Genomic DNA, 13,212 nt, shown 5'->3' with positions numbered 1-13,212 from the left:
TATTTATTTATATTTATATAACAGAGATTTATGCCACGAATCATGGACAAATTTAAGATTATCCCCTATGTTTGGTTGCATCTGTCCAAATAATCATATGAAACGACGATGTGATCGAATATTTAATGTTGTCAATCACAATCCATGTGTTGGTGAGTTTTGTTGTGAGAATATTATATGAGTATATGCATATATAGCGTTACAATAAATATGTATATGTATAGAAAATAAATAAATAAAAAAAAAATAATATAATATAAAAGAAATGAAATAGTTTAAAAGCAAAAAAAAGCGTCAATAAAATTAAAGGAAAAAAAACCAAAAAAAAATAAAAGGACACACGACTGGAATTAAAAATCAGAGAGTAATAATTATAATAACGAAAATAAACAAAACAACGAAAGTAAAAATTAAAAAAAAAAATGGAGAAAATTGAAAAGGATAATATAAAATACGAAATGAATGCACTCTACTATTTTATTATATCCTTTTTTTTGGATTTTCTCTTATATGGTGTTCCTCCATAAAAATATAGGTATATAGATAGGTTCAGAATGAAAATGTTCAAGTATAGTTTTATGTTTTTTTTTTATTCTCATTATTATATTTACATAAAATTTTCGTTTTAATAATTTTTTCTACGATTTATTTGTTTGTATAGTTTGTATCGTGTAATTTACGTATAATATTTTTTATCATTACAAGTGAGTGTATATTGTATTGTATAATGTGTACCTATATACATATATATACTTACAGAAGGAAAAATATATAGAAAAAATTCTATAGGAACAATATTTTTTTTATCATTTTTATTATTCGATATTTTTACGGTAATTTTCAATATTTTTTTTTTTTTTTTTTTGTCTTTCAATTTGTAAAAATTATGAAAAATCACAAGAAAATAAAAAGAACAAAATATATAAAGTAAATATAAAATATTTTTTAGTAAAAGGACAACCAGAAAAAATATAAAAAGAAAGGATTCAGTAAAAATTTATAAAATAAAACTAGACCCTACCAATATTAACACAAACAAAATTTTTATTATAAATGTTATTATATATCTATACATTATCATTGTTTTTTCTCTGTCTATATCGTATATTTATACATATATATGTATTTACATACATTATAATTAATAAAAATATGTTCACATATAACTATTAATGTATATTATATATGTTTACATACATGTATCTATATACTCGTACATTGTTTAAATGAATGCAATATCTTAATATTTTATATAGTATTTCAATAAAAATATAATATATATATATATATATACAATAATTATAAATAGTATTTATAGTGAACAAAATAATTCGCCTTTAAAAAAGAAAAATAAAATACAAGGTGTTTTAATTCAAATTACAAAACTAAAAAAAAATTGACACAAGAACTTTAAATCGATAACTATTAGAAAAATTAAATTATTTCGAACTGTTATATTTAATTAGGAAATCAGCATTAAAATTGTAGTTAATTTTGAATTGATGAATGTAGTGGGTAATTACTTATGTGCATCATTAATAATATAAAAACGAATTTTTTCCAAATTCAGCTTTTAGAATAGCCTTACAATTACCTAAATAAACCTTATAATATCCCAAACAAAATGAATACGCAATTTAAGATATTAAAATCAAATAAAAGAAGATATTCAATTTCTCCTTCTGCACGCAAATTTTTCAATCCTACAAAATATTTTTAAAATATTGTTATACTCGACTTAAAATATAAATTATCTCGACTTAAAGAACAAATTTCTCTCTGTATACAAATTTATCATACTGAATCATCAGATTTATCTAGAATTTTCCCATTTTTAACGTTTTGGTTAGATTTTTGTTAGATGAAAACTCTTACCAGAGAATTTTTTGTTATAACGTTCGTTAATTTAATTGGAAATTTTCAAAATAATTAACTACTATTGAGAAAAATTAAAAATGCAATATTTTTTGAATATTCTTGCAATACTAGATACAACTATACTTAAAGACGATTTATTTACAAATGCAACTAATCTGTTCATAATTAAATATGTTTATAACTCAATAATTTTATGTTCATCTAACGCGTGTACAAAATTACCTGATAGTTTTCAGCAATTGGCACGAGGTATTTATAATTACTTTGCTAATAGTACGAATATTGACAAATTCGAAAAAATACAATGACTTTCAAAACTAAAACCAAGGTGGTTTACAAATTGAATTATAAAATTGTTTTGAATTGTTTGAAACTTATTTGGAAGTTTCGATTTTGTTTATGTTAAATATGTACAGTACATATATTATATTCCAATTATATTCAAGTCCAAAATTGTATAACAATATACTTATATTATATTGACTTAAGTAATTTGCCAGATTTTTCGCTAGCATCTAGGATCACTGTCTGTATAGCCAAATATAATATTAACAGTTAATGTTCGATTATGGAGAGATATTCGTCCTTAATTATTAATACTTTGAACCAATGTAATTATTTCATTAATGTTCTAATGTCATATTAGCAGCTGATGTTCCATTATAAAATGGAATATAAAATTTTAAGGCTTCTATTCCATTATTATGTTATTAAGCTTGAATTTTGAATTTAATTCATTTTAGTGTAAGAGAATTGATTTATACAAAAGTATTTACGTAAATATAAAAATAGTAATTTCCTAAATCCTTACTTATACAATTTAATAATTCAGCTAAACTTCTTATGGAATATTTCAATTGCTGCTTAGATATTTATGCAAAATATTTTATTCTAACTTTGTATATTATGTAGTATGTTGAATTTAAAATTTCTACTGTTATAATATTATTTAAATTAATATTCCATTCGAAAATTACTACTTTCTGTGTTATATAAATTTTAAATTATTTTTGCACCTTCATGAAAGGTATATTCGTTTTGGTATGGTGTTTGTAACCACTTGAAGGAGTCGTCTCCGATATGGAAATATACACATATTCTTGCTCAACGTAAAATTCTACGTTGATTTATCCATGTCCGTTCGTCCGTCCGATCGCACGATAAATCAAAAACGAATGATGCAATCGACACCAAACTTTCGCAAGTTGTTTCCTTTCTGACAGGGTTGGCTGCTATTGTAATTCGGACAACGGTTAGCCGTCAAAATACAACTCAAAAAGGCTTTCTTTAATATTTCAAAAACCAATAAAAATATTAATATCAGATTTTGCAAAGATGTATCCAATTACACTCTACATACGTTCTGAAAATTTTAATGGAATGGCTGCACTGGTTCAAATGGCTGTCATACAACTCCAAAAGCTAATTTTAAATATTCGGAAAAATAATAAAGCTAGATTCATGAAACTTGGCAGTCGTGAGTCCAATTATAGATCAGGCATAGTCGCACAGTTTCTATAGAGTAATTTGACAGGTTCGAGTACTTGGTATACAACAATTAAAGCTAGGTATTTCACAAAAAAATTTTAAAGTCAGATTGCCAAAATGCACGGTATAATGCGGTCGGGTTTATACCGACTGAAAAGTTTTTACTTGTTTATATTTTTTTTATTAAATTTCTTTTAAATAAAAAAATCATACGGATTATTAATTTATTAAGACACCATGTATTTTATTAATAAATAAAATCGTAATTAAAATATTTTCTTTGATCATTTTTTATATTTACTTTTATTGAAAAAGAGAAAAAGAAAAAAAAAAACGATAAACCAGAAAAGAAAAGAAAAAACATTTTTTTTTTCATTCATCATAAATTTTTTTTTTATTCTCAGATTTGTCCTTTCCACATAGAAATTTTTTTCTTCTTTCTTTTTCTTTTGTTTTTAATCATTTTCTGACTGTTGTGCATCAACCAGACAGTAAACAAATAATATGTATAGTTACCATGTCCTTCGAAAATTTCATTTTGGAAAAATTATTATATTTGAACGCATACATAAAAATTATTTTTTTTTTTGTCTGATTTCATAAAAAAATTTTCCTTTTATTTGTTTATTGTGTTAATTTTTTATTAAGTTTTTATAAAATTGATAAATATTTTATTTTTTGTTTTTCATTTTTGATATTTTGGTTCATTAATATTTTTATGTACCATTCAAAAATCATAAAAGTTTTATTTATGATTTTGAGGTTTTTATTCAACTATATTTGTTTATCCTTTTTAAAATAAAAAAAATATCAATTTATTAAAGGTAATAAAAGTATAAAATATATAATAAAAAAAAAAGAGAAAAATAAAAATTGTTGGAAATTTAAAATAAAAAATTTGCAGTTTTAAAACATACAACAAGTATAGAACTAAAGGAAAAAGTAATAAAAAATATCAAATCTAGCTTAATTTTAATTATTCATATTAGGTCTAAAAAAAAATATTGAATTGAATAAATATAAATTAATTGAACTAATCTATTTCATAAATTTGTTTAAAGATAAAGCAGATTATTAGTTTTATAATGCTGATTTTCGTTTTATTAGTTATTAGTCTAATCGACGTCAATTTAACACTTTAAGAAATACGATAAAGACCAATAATTTTCAACAGATATTAGGCTGTAAAGAAAAATAATATTTGAATACAGATTTTATTTAAAAGAGTCGACATTTTCAATAATAATTGTAGCTAATAAAATAATAATTATTTATAATTTTCAATAATAATTATTTTTAATAAAGAAATAAAAATTTCAATCGATTGTTCTATAATGTAAAAATCTATATTTATACCACAGAGAAACATAATTTTCGAAATCAATTGAGAATTCAAAATAATGTACTTTAAGTTTTCTTAATCAATTGTTATCACTCCATTATTAGGGAATCCAATTTTTATCAAAAAATTAATTCCACAATTTTCTGAATTACATAAAATAAAATTCGGAATTCCGGTATAATTCCGAAATTGTATTAAACAAAAAGCAATTGTTTAAAATATTTCAAATTAAATAAAATTAAATTTTTATTTAAGAATTTTCGTAAAACAACAAAAATTATTTTTTTAATTGTGATTCTTAAAAAAACTTCTTAAAATACACAAAATTATCCAATATCGGTATTGACCTGTTATATATTTCCCGTTTTAAAAATTTAACACAATTCAGCACAAGCAAAAAGTTTTGTTATGAAGAGAAAAAAAATTGTAAGGAGACGCATAATGGCATAATACATGATCTTTTATTCATGGCATAATACTAAAAATTTTTGGAATCCCGAAATCCCTAATTTGATTCCCATTATTTTGTAACACACACTCATTATTTTTGTTCGAGTTTCCGTATTTTGTTAAATTACGAATATATCTTGTCATTTTTAAGGATTCATCAAAGTGAGTGTAAGAGAATAAGAATAGAATGCACCTCAATTCTAAAATGATTGCATTAATTTTTCATATATAGTGCCACACTCGTATAATATTTACAATAGTACTATTTTCAAAAAATTTGTTATATTATAATAAAAATATTATGATATAATTTCATTATTTTGAAATTATAGAAAAGAAAAAAACATCTTTGTTCTTTAGAGGTGTAATTCAATTCTAATAATATTGTTTCATAACTGTTTTTGTTATATAAATCAAATAAATAATAGTATAATAGAAATAAGGATAATTATTAAATATTAATAATTACATATTAATTATTAATAAAATGAGAAATTTATGGTATTATAATTTATAATTACTAGCGACATTGCCAGACTAACATTATTATTACCTGAATTCGGGGTTTGAGGATCATTCAAAAATAAATTCAAAATAACTTGCAAATTAATTATTTTCGTATATACAAAATTATTATTAGAAATCTTCTGTGAAAATCTTATGTTTTCTAAATTTAAATTTCCACCAATTTATCAATTGAATGATTGTTCTTTAGAAAATTTTTTATTAAAAAATTTTAATTAATATTTAAAATTTTATTTAGATTTATGTTCAAAGTTTGTATTTTTTTTATAATTAATTTTTCAATTAGTCATATTTTTGTTCATGGAATTTCTCATTTTTCACTTATAGAACAAGTGTCCAATAATTCTTAATTTCATTTTCTTAATTTTTATTTCATTATTTTTCTTTTTAAATAAAAATTCTATATGTATGACATGGAGACATTCTTTTATGTTTATAATATTATAAAACTATATCCTATATCTAAAAATAGAATTCATTATTGTAGTAAAATATTGTTTACAATATTGAATGTATTGAATAATATTTTTCATAAAAAATATTGAATGAAAATTAAAATAATTTGTTATTAATTATTGTGTATCTATCTATACTTCGATAAAAAAAAATTAAATAAAATAAAAAAAATATTTCTTATTTAATTTTCTCTATGAAAATAAAAAAATTTCAGGAAATACTTAAATTTTTATATTATAAAAAAAAAAGCAAAAGAAATCACTCTTTCGATGCACGCTTTTTCTTTCACATATAAAATAAATAAAATACAAAAAGTCAAATGATAATTATATTCTGTAAAATAAATCACATAAATAATTTTTTTTTTTTAATATTACATTTAAATATTATATGCACCTTAATTAATGCACAATTTCTGTATTGTATTATACACTTTAATTATTATTTTTCAAAATTCTTCACAAAAATTAAAATTCATTTTTAATATGCCATTTTGTTTATGTAATCGAAATTTATTGCAAAATTTTCCCTAATTATTGTTAATATGTGTATATTGTACAATAAAATAAACATTAGTTTTACCTTAAATAACAATGCTACATAATAAATCTTTTTCGAATTCATACTTTTAAGGCCTAATGAATATACGGAACACCGCAAAGATTCAAATTCTCTATACATAAAACAATTGTAATTCTCTTCAGAGAGAGAGAGAGATTTTCAACGTAAACAATTAAAATTTTCAACTACATATCTTTTTTAACAGTTGAAAATTATTAATATTTTTATTTTATTAAAAAAATTATTTTTTTGTATACTACAATCTATCTATATAATAATATATTTTCTAAAGTTTATTTTTATACAAAATAATATTAAAATTTTTATATATTATATATAAAATTAAAGACCTTATATTGATATCACAAATACTTGATCATCAATTACCACAATCATCGGAGTCATCGAATTCAGTATATTATTCAGATTCAAATGAAGAAACAACAATTATTAATAATAATTATAATAATAATTCAACAAAACAATTGTTATATACTGTTGTTGGTGGTGTATCATCATTTTTTAGTTTTTTATTTCCATCGAAAAAAATTCCATTAGCATTGGCATCATTACGTCCAGCAACTGATGATGAACATACAAATAATCAACATCATGAAGATCGTATTGATATTGATATGGATGGTGATACTATTATTGATAATGATAATATAAATGATATGAATATGTATAATATTAATTTAAATCAAAGACATCATATATTTAAAAATACAAAAATAAAATATAATAATAATAATAAAGGACATAGTATATATGATGAAGATGAATTATCACCAACTCAAATACCACCAATACAACAACAACAATCACCACCGCGTTTTAGGGAATTTTATAATAAAAATATAACAAATATTAATTATAATATTTACAATAATAATAATAATAAATATAACAGTCATGATTATAATAATAATGCATTTGAGCACAAAACAGCTGAGAAATATTATAGCACAACTGCACCAATAGATGAGCACAATCACCATTTGCACAATACTATTAATAATAATGACTTGAATTACAAGTATGTGTGAGTTTGTTTTTTTGTGATATTTAAATTTTTTTCTAATATTTTCTTTATTTATTATGTATATATGTATGTTCATATGAAATATTTATACCTATATATTTTTTAATATTAATTTAATATTACTTAATTTTAAATTTATTTTTTCCTATTGAGCTTTTTTAATTCATTTGGTATAATGTACTTTTCAAAAATTCTTTAAAGTATTTCAAAAATTATAGAAATTTCATTAAGTTTGGCTATAAAATACAACCAGTACCTTCATTTTTGATTTTTAACAATTCGAAATTCCATTTATTACAATTGTTGTTCTATAACAGAAATTATTGACCCACAAGTCGAACGGCTAAAAGTCCTCTGTTAATACAATTGTAGTGTGTTGTAGAATAAAATGAACAAATAAATATAATTGTGTTGAATTCGGGCGTTATAAAATTGATATTTTAAATTGAAACATTATTTTTTAAATAGTACACCCAATCGTAAAATTCTTTGGAGTTCGATTTTTAATTTAAATTATTGATATATTCTATTTCAGACTTTAAATTATTAAAAAAATTTCCGTAAAAAAATATGGAAATTATGTCTTCTTCAACAACATAAAACAAATTTTTGGGCTGTAACGAGCTACCTATATTATATGAGTTAGTTTAAAGAATAATTACGTGTTATTCCGGCATCACATATACAAATGATGTAAACAAATTTTTATTAAAATATTCTCAGATTTCGTAACCAGAATATTATAAATAGCAATGGGCAATGTTTTAAAGTTTTGACACCCGGCTCCCCCTTCAAGTCAATACCCTTCTTTAAGTCAATGTTCTCTACAAAATTTCATGCTGCAATCTAATAATGTAAAACATAAAATTATTTTTATTTTTTTTTTAATTAATTTCTTTGTTATTTTGTTTATTCTAAATTAATAATATCTTTTATACTCTTATATATTGCAATAATTTTTTTAATATTATTTTAATAAAATGCACAATAAATTTTTCTAAAAAAAAAAAATTATTTTTAAATCACCAAATATAAATAATGGCACTATTATTATTCTCTCTTATCTCTTTTTTTTATTCACAATTCAAAATATTTCACCGTATTGTAATTTTATACTTGCACAATGTTATATGAAAACAATTAAAATAAATATAAAAATAAAATTTATTATTGTACATGTATTTGTGTTGACCACCGAAACATAATATTGTTGTATATTAAAAAATGCACCATAAATTAAAATTTTTATACGCACATCAAACAAAATTTTGAACAAAAACAAAAAAAAAAAATTTAGTAATAGCATTAGTAGCATCAACTATCATCATAGGGGAAAAACCGTATCAAATACTATCGGTAAGATAATAAATAATATTGATGGCCAACAAAATAGGCCAACAACAATTGGTGGAGACCAATATCATCATCAACAACACAATCATCATCATCATCATCGTCATAATTGGGATTTTAAAAATATGAACATGGATGAAAGGGGTAAGGATTCTGTATTAATTATTTCATCATAATATTACAATGTTATTAAGTAGGTATATTTGATAATATAAAAGAAAATATACATAAAATATACATACATACATTATATACAACAAGCACGTTACATAATAATAATATTATTATATTTTATGAACACTTTATACAGAAATGTTATATAAAACAAAAAATTATACAGAAAAAAAAAATGGAAATTTAAATAGGATTTTTTTTCGTTTTAATTTTAACACAATAAATAAAATTTCTCGTATTTTTTAACAATACGAGTAACAATTCAAAAATGAAGGGTCCTTTTCAACTACTCTAAAATGAAATTTTTATAAAATTATAAAATTTTTATAAAAGAACAAAAATTGAAGATATTTTTATAATATCAGCATTCGAAACACTCGAATCATTCCCTGTGTTATTATTTGTTAAACTGCAAATCTTTGAACCAAACTTATTTAAAATTACTCTAACTAAATTTATTGACTCCTAACATTATATAATTTTTAAAATATTTAGAAAAATGCAAAATGTTTTTTTCTTAATTATTTTTAACATTTTTAACATTTCTCAATAAATTTTTAAGTTGTCGATTATAATAGCAATTTTGTTTAAAAAAAATATTTAAATTAAAAATAAATAAATCAAATCAAAAGATTATAGGCCGAATTGTTTTTAATAAACGTAAGTTAAAACAAACTTCTATCGAAATTTTAATTTAGCTATTTTAGTATGAACTTTCATAAAAATTTATTTTCGAAAGAAAATCAATGCAACACACCTTAGTTTACAGACTTGCGTCGCAAAAGAGATCTAATATGTCTCCGGCGAGAGGACAATAGCGCGGTGATAGGGATTAATTGTTTGATTGGCGATCATGCCGGGTGGATGGGCCACCCAGCGAACTAATTCTGTTGGAGCTGCTGTGACGAGAAGGAGGAGATGGCGACTCACCTGCTATGCTCGTGTTCGGCGTTTACGGGTTCCACGCAAAAATTTCTTGGGTTCGCCTTTTTCAGCAAGTTAGCAAATATAAATATCAAAAGCCTTGATCGGTTTCTGAGGAACTCAGGCTGGTTCTAGAAGGGAGAAATCCGGCAGGAGCACAACGGGCTTAGGTCGACTAAATATTCCAGTGGATCGTGCAACTTAACCTAGTCTAACCTACCTGTGTTTATTAAGAGTTTTCATCAAAAAGTTGGTTTGCCTACAAGCTACCAATGATATAATATTTTCATAATAGGTACCTTCTTAAATATTTTAATTTCAAATGTAATTATGATTCAGTTAAATAATTTATATTCTGTACTTATTAATATTGTACAGAATATAAAGGTTATCTAGTAAACCTTAGTGTGACTAAGATTTACTAGATAATAATACATTAGCACCCCACAACTAAGTATATGCAAAATGTATTCGAATCTAGATTTCGTTCGTATAAATGAAAAACAGGATTTTAAACAAAATACTTTAGTAATATTGATTTTATTTCATAATATAAATTATTTTAATAAAAATAGACTTGAAATTTTAATATTATTTAAAACTAACTTATTCTACGTATCCATATAGAACACCAATATTTTATATTCGTATTAAATATACAATCAATGAAGTAGAAATTAATTTGCATAATACTTGAAATTCCTTAACCAATATAAATTCAATTCTACTCTAGAACACAAAAATTATCGAAACAAATGTAATAAAATTGAATAAACTAATTTATACATATGTATATACAAGTAGATTTGAATGTAACAGTGTATAACAGTATTTTTATTGCAAAAAAAAAACAAGAAACAGTTTTCATAAAATTTTTCGATTAAAAGGATAATAAATAAGTATTTCCTTATTTCTAAGGTATTCATTTCCATTATTAAACAAGGATAATTCAAATAAAAAAAAAACAATGACAAGTGCAGTAAAAAAAAATAGCAGTATAACTTAGACAAAAACATCCACATACATGTATTATAAAAGTACTCGTACACTCGTATAACAATATAAAATTCTATAAGAGCAGGCAACAAATTGTAAACGGGCACTTAAATTCTATTATACTTATATTCGCGTTTCATATAATTTCTATTTTCCTGTAAATTTTTATGTTATATAGAGAGGTTATTGTGGCTACAGTATATAAAACTTAAAAAGTTTTTTTTTTTAATTTCAAGCAGAGGTGAGCGCTAATAAAAATGATAAAAAAAAGTTAGAACTTATTGCTTGATATTTCAAATAGTCTTGATAATATTATTTAATAAATTCAAATTTGACATTATTGGTGTTGTAATTCTAACAATGCTATTTGGACGGTTTAGTATTCTTTATTATTCAGATATGTTAAAACCTTAATGTTATAATCTTCTCTATTGCTATACGAATACGGTTTTTAGAAAAAATTAAATAAATTTTTGTCAAATTAACAAAAGTGCCCGCTCAAGAAAATTGGATAAAATATTCAATTATTCAGCCTGCTGTTCAAAAACAATAGACAAAGTGTAGCATTGATTTTATTCATTAATTTTGAAATCCCATATCTGAAAACTTCATAACACTTTTATTATGATATATAAAATTAATTGTATACCTATACTGCAAAATATTTCAGAAATTAATAGTAAACTTCTTCCCTGTCACATTTGCTTTAAGAAAAGAATAATAAACAGATGAAAACTTACACATGATTATGACACACATACATATTATATAGATCGTAAGGCGTATATAACAATAATTTTTCTGTTTTTTATAAAAACATTTTTATAACTAAACTATTTTTCAAGTATTTTTTTTTTTGTTTTTCAAAATAACAGGGAATTATTATAACACAACAGACTATTATTTTATTTTTAATATGAAATTTTTCCTTTTTTATTTTCCACATACTCTTTTCAATACATACATATAGAGCCTCATATAAGATATAAAAACAAAAATAAAAAGTGTGTATTTAAAGCACCTTTAACTATTGTTTGATTAAGGACCCTTCATCGTATGCAATAATAACAGTATGTAATAAAAAACAATAAAATGAAAAAAAAAATACATACATTTAGGTATTAAAAATGTAACAATAAAATAACAGAATCGACACACCCTCACATATTTTATAGCCGAGTACAACAAGAATAACTACATGACAACAAAAAAAAAAAAAATAGAAAAATAACAAGAAGAATAACAAAAAAATATAACAGGAACCGCAACAAAAAAAATATAGAAAATAAAGTGAAAAAATAATATTATCATAAAATAATCATACAAAACTCATTCACATACATACATACATACATACATGTGTACATACATAATTTATATATCAAAAAATCAATTTTCATAGTAGCTATAAAAGTTCATGTTTTTTTTTGTTCATTTAAAAATTTTGCATTATGAAAAAAGCACAATGCACTTTGTTATGCACAAAAATTAAATGAAAAATAAAAGAAAAGAAAACACAAAAAATTTAAAAATTATTAAGAAATAACGTTATTTTTAAATTAAATACAAACAAACATACAATTGATGTTTGTGAATATTTTTTCTCTCTCTATTTTTATTTTATAATTTTTAATTCTAAATTCAAGAATTTTTGTATGGCATTTTTATCAAATTTTCTTTCTTCTTTCATTTTATTATTTTTTGTTTTTTTTCATTTTTCTCCCTTTGTTTTCGCTTTGTGTTAGCTGTTAAATTCTAAAGCCTATAATAATGTTTTTTGCCGTTTCCTTTGTATTGTCTGTGTTGCCAATAATGCAAGAATTGCTATTATTATTTTTTCTTTTCTTCTTCTTTGTTCTTATTCGCCTTATTTTGTAAGCCAGTTATAACCAGTTTTGAATATGTTTCTTTTTTTTTTTTGCAGAATATTTATAAGGAACAGTTAATTTATTTTATTTATGTTGGTGTTTGCCTTTATGTTTACATGTAAAGTTTTTTTTTTTATCTTTTGTTTCTTTTT

The 13,212-nt window shown here is 22.3% G+C and overlaps 1 protein-coding gene across 6 annotated transcripts in view; it reads left to right on the top strand.

The window, feature by feature from the left end:
* LOC129613468 (uncharacterized) overlaps positions 1-13,212 on the top strand; it is a 186,585-nt gene that overhangs the window by 122,811 nt on the left and 50,562 nt on the right. For 3 of the 6 annotated variants that reach the window (XM_055527554.1, XM_055527563.1, XM_055527580.1), the window contains exons 6-8: positions 25-152; positions 7,049-7,739; positions 9,043-9,242. In XM_055527554.1, the coding sequence (XP_055383529.1) occupies positions 25-152; positions 7,049-7,739; positions 9,043-9,242 (1,019 nt within the window). The remainder of the gene's footprint in view (positions 1-24; positions 153-7,048; positions 7,740-9,042; positions 9,243-13,212) is intronic. The other 3 variants (XM_055527589.1, XM_055527597.1, XM_055527571.1) reach the window with 2 other exon arrangements.

Source organism: Condylostylus longicornis, unplaced genomic scaffold, assembly GCF_029603195.1.
Source record: "Condylostylus longicornis isolate FDR11 unplaced genomic scaffold, ASM2960319v2 ptg000004l, whole genome shotgun sequence".
NCBI lineage: Eukaryota > Metazoa > Arthropoda > Insecta > Diptera > Dolichopodidae > Condylostylus > Condylostylus longicornis.
Note: the sequence above shows the minus strand (reverse complement) of the source record. Positions and strands in the feature narration are given on the sequence as shown.